The sequence below is a fragment of the Platichthys flesus genome, chromosome 18 (assembly GCF_949316205.1).
Source record: "Platichthys flesus chromosome 18, fPlaFle2.1, whole genome shotgun sequence".
In the NCBI taxonomy this organism is placed as follows: Eukaryota; Metazoa; Chordata; class Actinopteri; order Pleuronectiformes; family Pleuronectidae; genus Platichthys; species Platichthys flesus.
In genome coordinates, this window is record NC_084962.1 from 13,142,417 (window position 1) to 13,162,816 (window position 20,400).

Sequence of the window (20,400 nt, forward strand, 5' to 3'; positions counted from 1 at the left end):
AGGTTTTCACCGCCTGTGACAACTCTCATGATGCTCTCTAATCTGTGTATCTCTTTATACGCCTCTTATCTTTTTTTATCTGGTGTCCGCTGTGCTTACATCTGTCTAAGTTGACGATCAGGTATTACCTCTTGTCCCATCTGTGCCCTGCTCTGCACTCCGCTGCAGCTTTAACTCCAACTAGATTCATCAAAGCTGTGTCAAAAAGTGTCTCTGCTGCTTGTGATTTGCTCGCTTCAAAGCATTAGGGTGCATATGTTTCTGCGCTCTAGAACACCAATCAGGCCGAGGACGAACCCGCAGGCGGCAGTCTGATATTTGGTCCACATGCACATGCTTTCTTCACACTTCAGTTTGCGTCATCCGAGTTAACCAGCTGACACACACCACACGCCAAGTCCTCTTGAACTTCCACACATCTGAGCACTGGTGGTGATGTAGTTAATTATCTGCAACCTGGTGTCCATCTGTGTTTTTTCGCGTGCGTGTGTTTGTGTCGGCCACAACGAGAGGCAAGGGGCTGGAGGCTGGATAATCTGGGTTTACGGATTAGAGCGGCAGCGTTGAGGAGCAGGGGAGAGAGGGAGGAGGAGGAGGAGGAGGAGTTGAGGGGGAGAGGACAATTTCACTGTTCTGTCTTTCCTGAGGGAGGAAGATGAAGAAGGATGCTATCTGATGCTGACTTCTTGACTGATGTTTCTCATCTATTTTACCAAACAAGGCCCTCTCCATCTAAGTGCATGCATTATTTTAAAGGCAGGATTGTTTTTTGACTTTTTTGGGGGATCTTAGTTTGCACAATTGGTGGTGGTTTCTTCTGGGTCATTTCAAAGGACAAAAACATGCTTTGACCACAGGTATTTCCAATAAGGCACTGCCCTTTGTTTTTCCAACCTTATTTTTGCATCTTTGGAGTATTCTTGAAATTTCTTGTGGTCAGTCTCGAGTCCCGTTTTGACAAGCTGCCAGGGTGTCCACCAGAGAGCCAAAAACACGCTATGCAGAATAGTTATATGCAAGATAATAGCCTTATGCTGGAATTGTTCTTTGGAATATCTGTTCTGGAGTTAAATCTTGTAATCTAACACTGTGTATAGCCTCCCTTTGTCAGGCAAATTAATGCAAGTCAATAGGATCCCCTGAGAGTGGGAGAGTAAGGACAAAAACAGGAGGAGGAGATTGAGGAGGAGACAGAGGGGGATTCTGTCCCCCGTGGGTTGCAAACCCCTGTCATATCTTCCTGCAGAGAGGGGGACGCCTATTGAGGGTTCGGGAGCAAGGGGGGAGGTCTCCTACACACAAACCCTTCACAGGCACCCCATCACCTCAAGTGGAGGGTCCAGAGAGAGAGGGAGAGGGCTGTTCAAGAAAGAGGAGGAGTTGGATCCTGGATAGAGCAGGCAAGGGTGGGTGGTGGGTGTAGGGGGGGTTAGGTCTTAGGCAGTGATGATCACATATGTGCACTGCCTCTCCTCGGGGCCGGTGGTCAGCTGCTGGCACAGCGCCTGCTATGTGGACCCCCCCAGCGAGAAGAGAACTCTGTGCTCCTTTAAGCCCGCCAACAAGATGGGGAACACCCTCCATTCCGAGGCCTTCGCCAGCCCCAGGTCCGCGAGGACAGAGGGCTGCCTGCGCAAACGCCTGCTGTCGGTGTCAAAGGTGCACCAGAAGCCGGACTCTCTGTGGACACCCAAACCCTTGCTTGGACCCAACACCAAATGCTCACCTGGGAAAACGCAAAACTACCAGGATGGAAAAGGTACAGACTAGAGAGTAGAAAAGATGTTTGCCGTTGAGTTTGTTTGCTCAGAGTTTTGGTGTTTGTACAAATAAGCTTAGTTTTGAGCAGCTTTAGATTTAGCTCTAGATGTGACAGCATCTCTTTCATTTCAAGACAGTAGCTCATAGACGCTCTGATCACTGGGAACCTGCCCACAACTTTAGAGCATGACTTCCCAGGTAGTGGTCTCCAGGAGCCTCTTAGTAAGACTTATAGGGCCTTAACATGACACCACATTGCTGATTTGCTGCAGTAATGTTTGTGGTATTTGTTTTGGCTGGGAAAGGATCCTGCAGAGTGTGCTTAAGTCACCTGAACAGTTTGTGGGAAATAATGACATGCTGTATGTCACAGTGCCAGAGAGTCACAGCACTAGCAGTTGAGGCTTTTCTCAAGCCTGGCTTTGTCTCTTCTTATTAGGTGATTTCCATCCCCCTTCTAATTCAGGTGATCTGTGCCGTCTGTCATTATGTGTGCCAATGTACGTGTGTGTGTGTATTTTGCTGGGTGTCCCAAGCTGCATCAAATGCAGATGGGGGCTTTGTGACCTCTGTGACCTTCGGCCTTTGGTGGATTGGCAGAGGGTCCTGAAGGCAGGAACAGGATGAACCTCAGAGAAACACTTTCATGAATACTGCCACTAATTCCTAAATATATCACAATAACAAGCTACGTATGACTGACTTATGTTTATGGCACAATTATGTTTTCACTACTGTCCATTTGTCGTTGGGTTGGTTTGTAAGCAACTCAAAGAACTACCACGAAACTTGGTGAAAGGATGCAGTATAGGTCAGGGAAGAACCCATTAAATGTGGGTGCAGCTTGATTTGAATTTAGAAAGACAGTTGGGCCTGGACGGAGGTATATGTGCTCTACTCTATGCAATTCTAAGTCGTTTCTCCTCTCTTATATGCATTTTTAAAGACCTTCCTACTGTGAATGGGCAAACATACATCCACTCTTGCTCATATTACTTGCACATATCATCAGAATAGTCTCTTGTCTCGGCACGATGCGATTGTGTATGTGTATATGCATGCTTGCACCGAGAATATTTATTCTCTTTAGGGACAGTAGAATATCCTGAAGATGGTCACCCTTGGGAACGAGACACAATAGCTAGCAGCTGGAGGTGATGGGCCAGGCCTGCAGGGAAGTGTGACAGAGCTGACAGTATGGGGGTGATGGAGCTGACACCGCTGGGGTTGTGGAGGTGACCCACTTTCACCTCTGCCACTACATAATGGAGCCATCAGGGAGATGAAAGAGAGAGCTGAAGGATAAAAGTGTAACTGAAAGAAATTCTGCTAATTTATTTTTTATACAGTTATTTTGACATATTAGTGACTGCTTATACTTCCGGAGATGTATGAATACAAAGCTCAATGTTAAATTTGAATTAGGTTAATCAGAGATGAAGGGCCTCCCCAGTAAAACAACTTTTCTAACTTTTGTTTACTGTTATTAACCCAATTTGACTCACCGTCTATCCATCCACTTATCTACTAACTGCTAATGCCCTTCTGCATGTATGCTTATCTAAAACCCAATCCCTAACTCTCGTCCATTTAGTTGAACAATACTCTGCCAGACGAGCATGGCCTGTCCTCACGCCTGCTTTGGCTAATGTGCCATGACAGCTCAAGATGTCGCCGCCATGGGTGCAGCATTGTCTGGGCTCTGTAGGTTGAATCAACCTCCCTGTCACTCTGTGTTCATGCACTGACGATCAGATGACCCTCCTAAACACAACATGCACGGAATGGAGTTTTGCTAATACTTAATTTATGTATATTTGTTTCCATCTTCCTGAATGCTTGCTGTACCTCTTGCTTTTATCCTCATATCTTTCCCTTTTCTACCTGATTCTAGACTTATCTGAATAAATCAGATTTATTTTTCTTTTAGTAGAATTGAAGCGGCATCACCTTTGTGTCCCTTGGCGTCTCCTGCCATCCTTCTTTTAGTTTCTATCAGTTTAGAGGTGGAGCAGCTGTTCCACCAGATCCCCCAGTAATCCTTTTGTGGCAAGGCAGGTCCGGTTATCGACCTGTCAGTGCCAATGGCTCCCCAGGGAGCAGCACCTGATGGAGGACAGGCCTGTAGAGTAACTAGATGAGACCAAATGAAATGGATTGGTTGCATTTATGTGAGGAAGCACTGCTGAAAACCAGTTAGGGTAATATAATTGGCAGTGGGAATAGGGGAGGAGGGGGCTTCAGCTCTTTGTTACCATTTCTGATTCAGACACAAATATAACGTTTCCCTCAGAGAAATCTGGTCAGTTGCAGGTGGAGCTAACCACCACTCTGTTTTCTGATCCAGTTAATGTAAGCGGATCTGAGTTTGTGTTGCCATGTCCCTCACATGCTTGGCCATTGGTTGTTCTCCCCGTAGACTTTACTGTATGTAAAGATTAACTACACGTCTCCAGGTCCTTCCACTCTTCAGAGATCAAACCAAAAATATCCTGGATACAAATGATGCCATCTTACGCAGCTGAAGCCAAAGACCTATCGATAAAGTCTGTTTGTTAATCTCATCTTCAAAATGTTTTGAGACAAAAAACAACCAAACCAGAGTTGTTTCAAGTTATTCTAAATATCTGCCCCATTTCTATAAATTCTGGATTTAAGTTCAGGACAGTGTTGGTCTCCTCTTTGATTAAAGGAATTTGGCCGAGGTGGAACCCCATTAAAAAGAGATTCGTTAGTGGCCCCTTGGCGGCCTCCACCTTCACTCACAGACTCGAACACAGATGAGTAAAGACAAGTGCACACTTAGTCCTGAATGTGCATGAAACCCCCTGTAGCAGGACAATGGAGTAAAAAGCACAACACACAGCTTAATGAGATGGAGAAAAGAAGAGGATTTCCCCCACACACATGCACACATACACACTCACTCACTTTTGTGAACAGGGGGTCAGCGGTTGGTTAGGCTCGCTCAACTGTAAAATGGGTTAAGGCTGTGTTTTCCTTCAAAGCCACTCTGTCCGACTCAATCTCCATCTCTGTCTCCCTCTTGATCCCTGTTTTCATTGATTAAATCCTCAACCTGGTTTGTGTGTGTGGGTGAATAAGTGCATGTCTGCTTGTTTGAATATACAAGCGGCGGCGTTGCAGTCTTCCACATCCTTGTAGACATTAATTTGGATAGAAAATAAGAGGTGAAGGGTAATAATTGGTGGGTAATAGCTTTCTCTGTGTCTAACAGACGGAGACTACTCAGCTTGTTAGACGCCTAAAAGGTAATGGATGGTTTGTGATTGGCGGAACAGGTGCTCTTCCATCATGTGTGACCAACGGCTAATGAAGCCGTCACTGACAAATATTGAGGGCTAATCGAGTTGTGTGGAGTTGTGCATCTGCCTGTGTGTCTATTGTGTTTATACGTCTATGGCTGTGTTAGAGTTTGTGTTGCTGTCACGTTTTTTCTTTGTCCATAGCTGCTATCCATTTATATTCTTACCTCAGAACATTTATCTGGTAAACTTGCTGGTTTTGCTGCACCAGTCATCCACTAAGTGAGTTGCAAATCATCTACTTTAGAAGGTTTTCTAAGCTCTTACCCCGAAATTTACTTTTTAAAGTCCTAAATGTGTTGCATAATACAGTCTTAAAAATATTCAGGTAGGTCCTAAATATGTTAGCGGTCATTTCATTTTAAGCTAACCTGCAGAAACCTTGTCTATGTTGTTAGGCGTCTTATTCTTCTGTTCATTACAGACAAAGCTACTGCTGCTTGTATAAGTAAAGCACAAAACTGTATTCAAGTACTTACTTACAATTCTCACATTTCTTTTTAATACTCTGTTTGATAGGTTCTCCATAAGCCAGGGAAGTCTGGGTTTCTTTTTTTACCTCATAGAATACCAAATCATTCATCAGAATAAATTTAAATATTAGATCAAATAAAAACCAGAAGCTTTCAGTCCAGTTAAATCCCAATTTTGTCATATAAATCAGGCCAGATGTCACACAGTGGTTGCAGTAGGAAGCTATAGCTTCTATTCGTATTTTCCAGGGACGTGGTTTTATCTTTCAGCACGAGTGTGTCGTTTGCTTGACAAAATTGTTGTAACAGATAATGTGGTCAGATTAATAGAGTGGGCCTGGGCACAGCTGGCTTTTCATTTGGGAGACTAGAAGCGATGAAGGAGGAGGAGGAGGAGGGGAGGGATCAGGTGTAATAGAGCCTCCGAGCCCCATATGTGTACAATTGACTTTTATTTAATGGTTTGATTGTCACTTAAGGACAAAAGAGCCAGATAATCACTGGAATCATTTATCGTCCCTTTGATTAAATGTGACAGAGGAGAGAGATGCAAGGAGCTGAGAGAGGATTGGTCCGTTTAATAATAAACTTGTCTTACCCACACATACCAAAAAAAAAAAACGTTATTATACTTCTGGTTTCTTTCTAATCTTATACTTTTTATGTTTTTCTATCGTCCATCACTCACTCAATTAGAATCCAAATGTGTGCAGTGGGTTCCTGTTGACATAGAGAGCCTCCTGGTGGTTAGTTTCATGTACTGCATGTTGTGGCTCCCATTCTGGGAGAACAAGAAAAATGTGGGTAGTGTGTTTACTCATTTGTGTTACCATTTTAGGCCATTTGAAAGGTTAAACACTGACTAGGGACCAGCAGACCTTAAGGAGACCAAAGCTTGGTCGTACTGAGGCAAAACTTAATTTTTGAGGTCCTGATTAAGGTTAGGAATCCAGTTAGGGTTAGGCTATTCACAATGAAAGGAAGTCTATGCAAAGTCCTGATAAGGATAACTGCTTAAACCTGTGTTTGTGTGTGTGCTTCCTTCACGTTCTCTCTTTGATCTCATATCTGAGCTGACAGTCAAGTGACTCATCTTTTTGTTTCATTGGCTACTGCATAAAACAAAAATGACAAAAAACACGTCAGTTTCTTCCATTGTATCAAACAAACACTCGTGATAAGCTGAAACATAAATGGAAAAACAGAGCTTGCTGAGAGGAAAAGTTTGTCTGGAAAATTCTCAAAACGCAAACAGATTGAGAAATAAAGTAATTTATCTGGCCTTTGTTTGCTCCACAGATACAGCTTTTGGCCTCTTTTTTACCCAGAATTCGGTTCAACAGTGGGCTTGTTGCGAGTGAGTCAATCTAATTGAAAGATCTAATTGTGCTGTAGTGCAGGATAAGTACGTTTGAGAGCTTCATGGCTGCGCCAGCCTCAGTCACAGCTCATTTCTCTAATGAGCTCTGTTATTACAAGGAGCTTTTTTCCACCTCATGCTGCTTTAAGTCTGGTCCTCTGAGGTTTCTGGTTGTGTGTGTCCCGCTGACCAGTCTGCTCCCCGTCTGCACAAAGTCACATTCCTGACCTCTGCTTTCCTAAACTGTAAAAAATAATCTGCTTCCACCCAAAGAAAACATAGAGAAACTAAATGAAGTATTGATTTGTTTGGTTTCTGTTGAGGTTCAGTAAAATAATCATTCTGACCTCTGGGAAATCATGCTCCAAGTTTTTTACACAATAACAACAATCAGAAAACAGTCAAGAGAGAACTTGATAATAAAAATAGTTGAACTGAACCCTTTAATGTTACATTCAATCACGTCTGGTATTTAAGTAGTATTTATTTTGTTGATAAATGTTGTCATTGATTTTTTTTTAAATGGTATTATATTATTTTACATTTATTTTCATGTCCAATAAGCCTCCAATAATGTGCACCACTCATTTCCAAACAAACTGAATATAAAAATTAAGGTAAATTAAACTTTTCACCTGATCAGGACACTTCTTTCTACACCTTCAAACTTTTTTCCATTCCATCTTTTTTTATCAGGCACAAACCCTCATTACTCCTCCACCTTGTATTCAGGCCAAAGTTGCCTGCTCCTCAGCCACAAGCCCCTTTATGTACAAATCAGCTGGAGTTTCCATTAAGCCAAAGCTGAGCCTCTGAAAACGCTCACGTACCCCCATAGAGACTGATTATAAAAGGACAGAGGGGAGGGAGGTAGAGGAGAGAAAGTGCTTTCAAGAGCCTCTTTAAATCTGTCTCATTAATGAGTTATCCTCACCATGGCAACCTCTCTATTCGACTCTAAATGTGAAGACGGATTAGGGTTAGAGACAAAAAATAAGGGAATTGCAAAGGAAATCAAGCTACTGCCGTTTCATTTGCTTGTAAAACCACAGGGGAGCGTGGCCTGACAACAATTTTACTCTGAATTTTTTTGTTTGTGGCAGAAACTAAATTCCTAAACTGTTGGGAACCCTTTCCAAAGAGAAGACATTGTAAGAACAGTTATGTTTGATATAGTTGTTGCTCATTTCCCCCACAAGGGGGCGCTATAACACAGAGAAGCAGAGGGAGTAAGTCTCAGACCGTGGATGAAAGTGCTTCTAGTGTTTTTAGTTTGAACATTGGTCATCTGTTAATCATTAGTTTCAACCAATTTAGAAAATTAACTTAGAGCACACACAATGCTTTAATGTGTGTGACAACATTAACATATTTATGAGATTATGGTTATTACCAAATAGAATTAGGATTTAATCTTTGCCATTAGACACTACACCCTCATTTACCTACACCAAAAAGTGCCATGTGATGTGACACAAGGAATTTAATCTGGAATAATGGCAGTCCCAAATTTTGGGAGTATTTGATCACGGAGCTAGTATTGTTTCCCCAGGGGCCCATTAGGAGGCTGCACCCACTACATCCTAGTGGGGTCTGCTCCTGCTATTCTTCCATTATTGGTGAACTGTGACAGAAGGGGGAGGGCTGGAGAGATGGACCGGGAGGGGGAGAGGGCAGGTGGGGTGGGGTTTAAGTGGATTTGGGGTCCTATGTCTTTTCCAGACGAGGTCTCGGCATCGGATTATCAATAAGGGAACCCGGGTGTAATGGATGCATGACCCGTGCACACATACACACACTCTGCAAACTGCATCCCACAGTGTGTTTGATAAAACAGATGAAACTCACACCAATCTGTGTGTGTTTGTGTGCGTGTGTCTGTGTCTGTGTGTGTGGGTGTGGGTGTGTGTCTGTCTGTGGGTGTGTGTGTATGTTTCACAGATGATACTGATCTACGACATCCTCTGAGCACTAAGCATGTCCTGAGACATGTCTAACCCTCTATCTCTATCTTTACACTCGGATTACACACATGCTCATTGTAGAGAGGATCAATACATTATCACAGTCTGACGATGATTATACTCTTCTTTATATTTCAATGCAAATGGTTCGACTGAATCTTGGTGCTGTTGCGAGGTATAATATGACACTGGGCTGGAAGTGAAAATGTTTTTGTATTGTTCTTGAAACTAAGAATATTACTCTTATTTTTATTTTTATCATCTTTGTCTTGCTAGTACGAGTCGTACAAACTAGATCAGCAATAAACCGTAGGCCGTTTAATAAGATGGACGCCATGACAACTCCCCAAAAGTGAAGCCAATGTTACTTGATCGCCACCTGAGACCTGGCTGCAGTATAACCCTGCCTCCTTCATGTTAGTTGATGGGACATGGACCAAACTACTACGTGAAAATACACATTAAAAAAAAAAAAAAAAATCTTTAAGACGGCTTCTTTCATTTTAAGTTAGTCCTTCAAACACTGATGTATGTTCATTTTTAATTAGTTATTTGATGTTATAAAAATTAGACTGACACCTGATTGGTCAGGTTTGTGTATTGGCGTCACCATAATGAAATTGCAGAAGGTTCATGAGTAGCTACATGTTTACGAACTTGTATCGCTTGCATTAAACTTGCCTCAAACTCTAGATCAACAACCAACAAAGACAAGAATGGATCAATGATTAGGCCTAATGAACAGAGCCAAATGCAATGATGCATTGTAATTGTATTGGTTAACAACACAAATCAATATCAACCACCAGAACTCGCATCCGACTTCAAATCTGACCTCCTGGTCGTGCCATCACCTCGAGGCTCATCGTCTTGCTCGCTTCCTACTGTATATTTGTGTTCATTGGGCGATCGGTTGCATTTCTGCTTGTTGATTGGATACGTTGGTGTTGCGACCCCTCCCCTACCCCAAATGACCTACTGTTGTTTCTGATGAGAAGTGAGGTGCAATGTGGGAAATGGGTCAAACGCCATAGTGTCAATTTAGCTGCAGTGGATAACTGTGGATAACCACATATGAATTTAACCCACTTCCCTTTGGGATCCCCTCAGTCTGATACACACACACACACACACACACACTTGCTGGCTCGCCCCAGGTGGCTTGTTGCTTTGTGCCCTTGAGCCACTGGAGGCACTTAACCTAAATTAGCTCAGTCTGTGCTACTGTGTCTAAATCAGACAAGACCCTGTCGTCAGCAGCCTGAGCACCAGACTAATGTAAACAGCACAAGCAACACACTGCTGTATGATATTCCTTTCACAAACTCGTGCATGTGTTTGGTTGCATGAAAACAAGGATTATTCATTACCTGACACTAAACTAACACTAACGTAGTCTTGGTGAATCAATTTTTACGGTTGTAAGCTGAAAGCCTTCATTGTAAAATATGCAGTGAAATATTGATGCCAATGAATCATATTATTAAAGTAAATGAAGTAATATTCCAGCTGCTACCCATTGATTTCAGTCACTTCCCCAGCTTGGACGTTAATCACATCACACTTTTAATTAAGCCAGTTGTGAGTTATTCTGTGTGGGGCTTTGAACTGTGGTTTGGTGTAAACACACACACACACACACACACACACACGCTCCACAGTGTGTCGTTTGTGTATATTTATGTCAGATTTATGGCATTTTTGTATGTGAAGTTAATTATAAAATTGGATTAATGATGTGGTGGTGTATGGTGTGGTGTATGAACAGGAGGGAGGTAACACACACACACACATACACTTACACACACTGGCCCATAGGAGAGAGGAACCGACAACCCTGGTGCTGATATGTAGGTCAGGAAACTAGCATGGCAGCAACCATAATGTAGTATGTGCAGGCATCCCTACATCCCAGGCCTTGCTTGTGGATAATAAGCTGTTCATGGTTACATGCTTATATGCATGTAGACTATAGGCACGTGTTGTCATTTAACCTATATGGGCAAGAGCATGTATATGTGTCCAATGCAGAAACAAAGCAAATAAGATAAAGGGTGCAGAGATATAATCAAGATCTTTCAGGCCTTTATTGTGGACTTTACGGTCTAGATTAGCATTTGTAACAAGGTCTGTTGTCTAAGTGCAGAAGATTGTGGAAACAGCTGCAGGCGACACATCCACGCATTCACAATAACCAGAGCAAAGCAGAATGATGTCAGCCTGCCGTAAGCCATTATAACGCAATGCAGCGGCGAGACGTCCTATTTTCATTCATAGGACATGGGGACTGTACCCACGCACAGATACACACACTTAGGCCTTGTGGTTATCGATTTGGCGGATCCTCCGAGACTCCACTGAAAAGTGAGAAGGGCAAGGAGTCAATATGAGTGGAGACAGCGTGGCTGGATGGTAATGGCTCTTAATGTGGTCTGAGGTCCGCTAAGGGTCTGTCTTCATGTGACACTACCAGTGAGTGCATGGTGGGTTTCACTGGGAAATTATTTTTTAATTGCTCGTCAGACATGTGTCGCAGCTTCTGTAGTTTGAATAGAGATCAAGGATGAATAACTGGACGGTAACAAAACTGCTGGATTGATGAAATCCCCCAATTTTATTAAAGGTTACAGATTTCATTTTGTTCGTCCTCGTAATTTGCTTCAAATCTGCTTTACCCGGGGCTTTCCTCATCTCTGCTAGAACTTCTGGGTCAAACGACGTATGACAGAAGACTCCCATGTTCCCATGTCTTTTCACACATCATGAAACTAGGTCTTCTCTTATTGATTAAAACCCCTTGTGGCTGAATTTACATATTGTCGTTTAAGCCAAGTTCAACCCTTTGAATGTCTATCCTGCTTGCTCTCCTGCTTCATCGCTGTTCAACTATGGCAGAATATCACCAGATTTTACCCACAGGTAATATCTTAAAACGGCTCAACAGTCCCAGCTGCTGACTGACATTACCGTCCATATAACCATGCTGCTATCGTGTCTTAAAACTAGATAAAAACATTTGATTTATCCAACTTGAGCCCATCCAAACAACAGGAAAAACATGCACTGGAATGTTGTCCTGCCAACCTCCAACCTTTCCACTTTCCAACAGGCCCTTTTCAGTTTCAACTTATTGTCTCGCCCACTTCAGGGGGGGTGACAAGCCACTGGGTTTGGATTGTCTATGATTTAAAGCCCTGTTGCCAGGATGGAAACGGACGGTTAGCTACAAATCCACCCTGACTGCGACATAAAGCACCTCGAGACTGCAACAAAACCACCACCCTCTCAGATGGCACCGAAAGCTGAGTCGTACAAATCAGCTTGCTCGTAAAATAACAGCATTGAGCTCCCTGCTCAACTGGCATGTACCTATTAATAGTGGCCCGCCTTTTATTGACCTGAACCTAACATTTGGGGCTGTAAAGTTTTTCTAGTTGAATGAATATAAAGGAAGTTCTTATTTAACGGTTGGCATGCCTCCCTGTCAGTCCACCCGCTTCCACGTTATTGCTCTAAGTTCACCTAATCTTTGGTTTTAAGCTCTTCTTACCCGCTTCTTGTTACACTGAGGCACAAAGACGACGTGCATAGCATTGTTTTTCAGTACAGACAAGGCGCTAATGCAGTCCTGCCTGTCCACATGCTCAAAAAGAGTCTCACATTAATAACCTCTATCCGGGTTCACTGTCTTTCTTTCTTCTTTTATCCTGGATTGAATTTCAAAGGGGGTCAGTAGGGAGTGCCCAGGTCAGACGACAGGGAAGAGAAAATTAGGATTGAGCTCCGAAACTTCTGGGCCTTTTGTGTGTCTTTGCGGATCCGTATTTTCCTGTGTATATCTGTTTTTATTGATCGACTGCCTCTGGATGTATTGCATTCACACTCCATCCATCTCCCTTCTTGCCTCATCTGCTCCTTCCCGAACTCTCCCAGCAGTTGTCGTTATCTCCTCTCTCTGTCTCGTTTCTTTTGTCCCTCTAAACGCTGCCTTTTCTATCCCGCCTCGCATCACTACTCAGCAAAATGGCTCTGCCTCCACCACATCAAAGAACCTCTCAAACATTGCTTCCCGTCTCTTCTTCCCGCTGCCCTTCTTTGTGCAAAGTTTGGCTTGTGATAGCATCTCCATTCTCCGTTAGTATTGTGTCGGGCCCTTTTTTCAAAGTCATCTCTCAGATCTGTACACATTCACAAACATCAAGCTGCGAGAGCACAGCTACATGTTGTTTCCAACAGAAAACCCAAATAAACGCGTTGCCACATCAAGGCTAGGATATGCAGACATGTTCTTGTGAAGCATGAAATACACACAAACACAAAGAACCGGGTCTTATTCTGTTAGTGATGGTGCGTGTGCATGCTCAGGGTGTAGTTTGCAGGTTTGTCACTCAGACGTTTCAGGTTTTTCTCATGGATCACAAAGGAGGAGAGGCCGATAGAGGAAGGGCCCCTCTGCTTTTCATTGAGATGATTATCCTAGCCCCCACACACACACACACACAAAATGCAGTGTTTTTCTTTGTGAACTTGAACTCTGATATAATTTCCCACCGTAATGCTGTAAGTGCTCCAGAAGCTTGAAGTACATCGGTCCCAGAAATTGACAGACACTCACTTCAGTCAGGCATCTTTTTAAACCTGCCATCTTCTGCAAGCAATCATGCAAATACACTGATGATTGGGCTCATTGACTTTCATATTGAACAGAGAAGAGTTTGGCGTATGTACGATTTTACATCGGCCAAACTCGGTTGTAGAATATATGGTGTTGATTGGTGAGCTGTGTGCACGGGGAGGCCAACCATTTCTTTAAGTGCGCACTGTGATTAAATGAGAGCACTCGGTAGGAGGGGTGAATTTATGTGTGTGATTGTGGAGGGTGTTTGTGTGTGTGTGTGTGTGTGTGTGTGTGTGTTTGTGTGTGATTGTGTGTGTGAAGGAATCCCAGCTGCTTAAATGGAGCAGGTCAGATGGAAGAGAACAGAAGAGAGGTGGGGGGTGGGCGGAGGACTGGAGTCACCCAGTAACCTCTGCGTGCTGAACAGACAGAAGTGCAACGGAAGAAAGAGACACGGGGGGAGAGAGAGAGAGACGAAGAAAGCCTGAGTTTGGTGTCAGAAAAAGGTCAAACAAGTGCGGGAATGTGTGTATGTTTATATATATGTGTAAATCATTAGCACCAGACAAACAGTTATGGCCTCTTGTTTTCTCAGCTCAGCCTGTCCGTCACCTTGGCTTCAGTGAGTGTTTGAGGATTTGAGAATTTTTCTATCCAACATTTCAAAAAAGTAATGGCTCCCAAATCTTAATCTCCCATTATTCCGACAAATGAATAATAAACAATTTCAACATTTCTGTCAGTTTTTAAATATTTTTAATTGTCAAATAGAAACATTGCACTGATAAGCGTAAGTTAGACCAACTTTGCTTCCAACTGCGTATGAACTGTGGAGAGTTTTGCACACTTATATAATCCTGACCATCTCCAGGGATATCAAAATCATCAGAGTATTGCTTTTTACATTTAACAGATCTGTAACGATCACAGATTTGTTTGTACAGTTTAAATCCCACAGCTAAGACACTAACCAGTGACAGAAGTTTCCTTTTTCATCAAGGCTGATGCCACATTGTAAATATTCATTAATTGGAATCACCAGTACAGTCTGTAAAGAAAACCCAGCCTGTTAGTACGGTTAAACATCTTCAACCCCTCAACCTTCACAGCATCTCCTCTCTGCAGCTCTCGGTGTTCACTGATAGATTATTCATGTCTCGCTCTACATCTCGGAGAGAAGACAGAAGTGATCAGATTCCCATTGAGCCCTGATGCATCGCTTTCATTCACAGAGATGTAGAGATGAAAGCTGCAGGGGGGGGGGAGAGCATGTTGCTGTACATGCTATAAATTATAGATCTTCATTCACAGAAAAGGGAAAAACGGGGAGATGAAAAATAATGATGGTGTATGGAAGCTTTTTTATTCATTTTTGGTACATTTTCTACATTATTTTTTAATATATTCATTTACTATGTGAATAATTTTCATGTTAAATTTTTGCGGTTTAGTAAGAACACAGCCTTGCACACAGATGCAAAGCGTTTCCTGCCTATCTCCCCCCAGCAGGTTTTTTACCTACCGAGGGAAACATGTGCTGAGGCCAGAGCCTGAACAAGAGATCCCAGGAAAAGAAAGAGCAGGCAGACTAAAATCAATACAGGCTAGATTACATTAGTGGCCATGAAAGAGGGTTATGTGTAAAAGAAAGAGGGGGAAAGAGGAGGAAAGAAAATAAGATGGAAGGAGCAGGAAGAGGAGAGGGGGAGAGAGATCTGACATTAGCAGATCAGGTAGAGTTGAAGGGTTTTAGAGGATCATATAAGCTCTCTCTTCTTAAGTCCAATTAGAAAATGAAAAGGTGAGACCTGTCAGATTCATACACTTTGGGGATTTGAAAGGATGTTTGATAATCGTGTGGGGCGGGTGCGTGCTTTGGGACTGGTAGATCTGGAGATGGAGGGAATATGAGTTAAATTAAGAATTTAAATAAATACAAATCGGTGTGTGTGATACTTTCAGATATCGCTAGCTTGATGGGGAAATCCAAATGATGTACGAATGTCAGTCTCATCTTTGTCTTAATTTCAACATCCAATTTAAAAAAAAAAAAAAAAAAAGACCTGTTCATTATTCACATCGCCCTCAGTTATTTTCTTCGTCCTTTTCTTCCTGTCACCACCTCCTCCCATGAACATGCTGCCGGTGGCTCTACAGATGAGATAATTGCATGTCTTGCCATAGGGGCCCGATACTAATCAGCATATGTTGAGATTGGGTGGTTGAGGGCTAATGATTGCTCGATTGTGTTTCAGAACAGATTAGAAAACCACACAATTAATGCCAGGGGCTATTGTCTCAAGAAATGGATTTTAGTTTCAACATGTAGATTTTACAGAATTGTATTTGCTTGCAGCTAGTGGCATCAATTCTTAACATTAAGGATTATGGAGGAGAGTAATCAAATACTGCCTCAGTTTAGGTAATCAACTTTTATTAACTGTATAGCCAGGGGCTAATAAGGGCTTTAAACACCATCATCTTTGATATTCTTGAACTCTGTCTAGTCTGAGGTCCGAGCTTCATCCACTGAGTCTGCACTCCTCCTTCATATGCTGCTTTAAGAATGAACAGATGAAAGATTGATGTTGTTTGTGCTGGGGGCTTCCATTCTGCACTGAATGAGCGGAAGGATGTATGGATGTATGACTGAATGGGTAGATTGCCCTAATCCTAGAGGTGGCCTAGATATGAAGCCCTCCTACAGCGGATTGAGTTGTTGACCTGTCTGTCGCACTGTGAGTGTGTGTCTGTGTGTGTGTTGATACTAACCTGAGAACAATAGGCTTTTTAATGAGTGATGCTGCTTGGACTCCCGTCTGCATTAATTATCCTAATGTTGCACGCGTGCCAAACAGTGAGACACAAGCCAAACAGAAGCTGCTAACAAAACATGGAGAGCTTTATAAAAAGTTGGACACGTGGAGGTTCAACCTTTAATTACATAGCGTTGACGCTGCTCAGCTTTGATGTCAAATGTTGGCTTTTCTGTAATTACGCTAAAATGACTGTGGTTATCATTAAAGGGTTATGAGAGCTTTAAAGTAGGTTTTCAGTCTCAGGTTCATAAATTATAAGCTGCTTCCAGACATGCTCTGAAGTTGGAGATTTTCCTTAAAGTTTGCGGAGGATCTGTACAGGAGCCCTCTAGTAAAGTGCCTGCAAAATGTCAGAGGGGGCAGGACAATTCACAGCAAGGGAACCTGTTGATGTTATATTTCTAACAAACATGGATGCAAAACAGTAAAGATTATATAATGCAAATATCACAGGATGTAAAAGAGGTGCTAAACACATAGAAGCTGCCCACAAATATGTTGCTGTGAACTTATCTGACATTCATGTCCAAAAAACTGCGATGAAAAGATTTAAAGTTGAAATTGGACAAGTGCAGAGGAACTTTGGTTCCACCTTTTAATTATAACGTGTTGACACTGCTCAGCTTTAATGTGAAATGGTGGGCTTTCTGTAATTACTGTTAAATGACTGTGGTTATCATTAAAGGGTTATGGAAGCTTGAAGATGGACTGAAGGAACTCTCCATGGCACCTGCGGATTAAAACTCTGATTTAAACATTACTGCCATACTGATGTGTTTGGACCTATGACTGTGAAACCTCCTTCAAAGCCTAAACTGATGACAGACAGACACGGTGCAGACTGTAGAGGAAACGCAAACAGATAAAAGCAAACAGATAAAAGCAAACGGCGTTTCACAGGCAGGCCTGAAAGGTTCAGATGAGCAAGGTCCAGGAAGGGAGGAGGGAGGGAGGGAGGGGGAGGGGGTCCTTTTAACCCACAAATTCAAGGATCATTTGCAATCCCATTCAAGCTCATGCCGCAACACCCACCTCCCCCTTGCCCCCCTCCGCTCCTCCAACGTTTCGTCTGAAAAGAAATACGGTCGCAGAGGAGGGGCCATCACTGTCTCTCTCTGTGTGTGTGTGTGTGTGTGTGTGTGTGTGTGTGTGTGTGTGTGTGTGTGTGTGTGTGTGTGTGTGTGTGTGTGTGTGTGTGTGTGTGTGTGTGTGTGTGTGTGTGTGTGTGTGTGTGTGTGTGTGTGTGTGTGTGTGTGTGTGTTTGATGAATTGTGTGCGGATTGGACAATGGGAGGATTGTGCACGATATATATTCATGTGGCACCGATTCAGTGGCCATGTGCACGTTCACAGCAGGCTGCGAAAGATACAAATCATCCAGATAAAATTTACGTAGAGATAAAAATCATAATCCATTTTGTACAGGTCGAAGACATTTTATTGTGATGTCTTATTCAGCAATTGTGTTTTGCAAAGACTAAAATAGTTCAAAATAAGATCAATGTGCGTTTTATGTGATGATGCTTCCTGATTCTATTACACTTGCGGTTGGAAGCTGCCTCCTCCTGAGAATACCTTGTGAAAAGCAGGATTTTTTACAGAGATGTACAAGGTTCTTCTATCATGGTGACAGTTTAATTACATTCATAAATATTCACCCAGATAAGTCTGTCATGGCAGCGAGAGAGGCCGGGCACTGATTAGTTCTCCTGTGAACAGAGCAGGCTGAAAAGAAAGAAAGGATGGAAGGAGAGAGAGAAACAAGTTTACCTGTTCATTCTCATAACACAATCTTGACTTTCAGCTTAATGCTGAGTCCTGCAGAGTGAAGAAGAAAGAAAGAGCGTAGAAAGAGAGAGAGCGAGAGCGAGAACAACTGATGATGAGAAATAAAGGGAGAGGCAGCCAGAACTCCTTGGTAACCAAAGCACAGAGGAACAGAGGGGCCGGTCCTACAACCCCTCCCGCTGTGTGTGTGTGTGTGTGTGTGTGTTGGTGTGTGTCTGAGGACTGAGCGGCCTGAGGGAGGAGTGGTGCTGGTGATGATGATGGGGGGAGTGGCGGTGGACCGTGTGTGTTTAGAGAGAGACAGATTGGAGTAGAGACTCATTGTCAGCGTATAGTTGACGCTCACACACCCTCAGCCGTATGGGGAGAATGTGAGCGGAGAAGAGCCGACTCCAGCGCTCCGTCATCATCTCATCTTTCACCAGATTTGTCCTTTTTTTGTGTCTCAGTAGGACACATTTATTTTTTCAAGTAAAGGACACTTACAGTCAAGTGGAATAATGGTATTTATTGGGACCTCGTTAAAATCTGTGATCAAATACTTCAAGAGGAAGGGTAAGTTGTTTTTACATGTGGTCAGTGCACATCATTGTGTGTTTAAAGTTGTTTGGACCTAGTTTCCATAGTAAATAGTATGAATACCAATGTATCTTGTTTTGCATTATTTTGACAAGAGGGTTACTGGGTTATAACTGTGAGTGGCATAATTTCCATGAATTTATTTCAACTCTGTTTTAAATAACCACTACAATCTTTTTATTGAGGCTTTTCTGTATCAAAACTGGAGCCACTTCTTTAATTATCTGTGAATAATTCTATAACAACTCATGCTTTCCTATGGGTGAACTATATACCCCCCCCCGCTGCCTCTGTTGCACCCTGTTACCAGGTAACAACTGGCCCCAGACTCAACAGAGCCGACAACTACTACCAGGAACTGGCCAGACAGCATTTGTAAATCTTTCAGCTGGAGCTACTTAAAAGCACAACTACTTTATTTAGGTATAAATGTTTCAGCTAACTTGAGCGCTTCATTTAAGGAACTGTCTCTGAAGCATGGCGATTACAGTTATTAGGATTTGTTAATACTCCAGGGCAATTATTTGATCCAGGGCTGCGTATTTAATCAGGTGACAATGTTACACAAAGACCTGCTTGATACGGGGCGAGCTGCTTGCGCAAAATCTAATCTCAGGTGTATTTATAGCATGCGTGTGTGTTTAAGTCAAGGCTGAAGTGCTGTTAATCATTAGCTCAGCATTTCACTACTGCTTATCTGTCTATCGCACACATGCCTCCACTTTGCTCCTGAGCTGATGACGCTTGCACGCTACTGAAATACAGTGAATTTTATTCTATGTAGATGCCTAATTAAGGCTGGCTTCTATTTAGTGGCCCTCAGGAGTTTCGGGTTGAAATTTGGCTTTCAGGGAAATTATTTACATTTTTCCTTTTAAAAGGTGACGGGTAGAAAATAGTTTGTTAGAAATTAAAGATGATTAAATATATACTTATTGGGTATTTACTTAAATAAACTCTACAAAGTTTTCCTTTGAATATTCCTAATGTATATTTTTTTAAACTAACCTGACCATTTTGAAATTCACAAAAAGAAAAATTTGTTTTATACATGAAAGTTAATTGGTTAATCAGGTAAAGGATCTAGTTCAGGATTAATGTAGATGCTGTCAATACAGTCTGATCCCTTGTATGGATCATGACAGCTAATACTGTGTGTGTGTGTGTGTGTGTGCATGTACAGATGTTTTTTCCAGGGGTGCTACGTCTAGTAGCCTCTTGCCTCTTTAGCTCTGATGCACCTTGTGGGTTTTGTTTTTCAGCAGTTTGCAGTTGCCTGTTTGCTCTCAGTCTGTTTGTTAATGGGCGCAGGGATTAGTGGACTTCTGAAAGACTTTCGCGCCATAGTCCAGTCCACAATATGTGTGTGTGTGTGTGTGCGTGCGTGTTTGTGTCTGTGCTAGGGGGTATTGTGGCACTGAAAGGCCTGATGTAGAGCTTGATGCAGCGGGACAATATGGGCTTTGTATCTGCAGTCCCCATGTCCTTGGCCTGTCTACAGTCTGACTAAGGTCTATTCAAGCCCCAGAATCATAAGTAGAGGGTGGGGGAGGGCTACCTGTGCTGAGCGTAGCTACTGGAGCAAAAAGATTTGAGAATGTGTTAAAGCTGAACTGTGTGCCAGTGGGTTTTGCGTCAGTCTTGTGCAACTCTCAAGCCCAAACTTGTGGTCAGGCGAGTTCTGCCTCGTGATGTATTGGATTGATTATTGT

General features: G+C 42.7%; 1 protein-coding gene across 6 annotated transcripts in view; it reads left to right on the forward strand.

Annotated features, from left to right (window-relative positions):
• The window catches only part of nhsl1b (NHS-like 1b), a 91,500-nt gene that overhangs the window by 51,007 nt on the left and 20,093 nt on the right, over positions 1 to 20,400 (forward strand). For 2 of the 6 annotated variants that reach the window (XM_062410869.1, XM_062410870.1), the window contains exon 1: positions 18,419 to 18,664. The exons of the other annotated variants lie outside the window; for them this stretch is intronic. In XM_062410869.1, coding sequence (XP_062266853.1) covers positions 18,610 to 18,664 — 55 coding nt within the window. In that variant the 5' untranslated portion in view covers positions 18,419 to 18,609. Of the gene's footprint in view, positions 1 to 18,418; positions 18,665 to 20,400 lie in introns of those variants that run through there. 6 annotated transcript variants of the gene reach the window in all.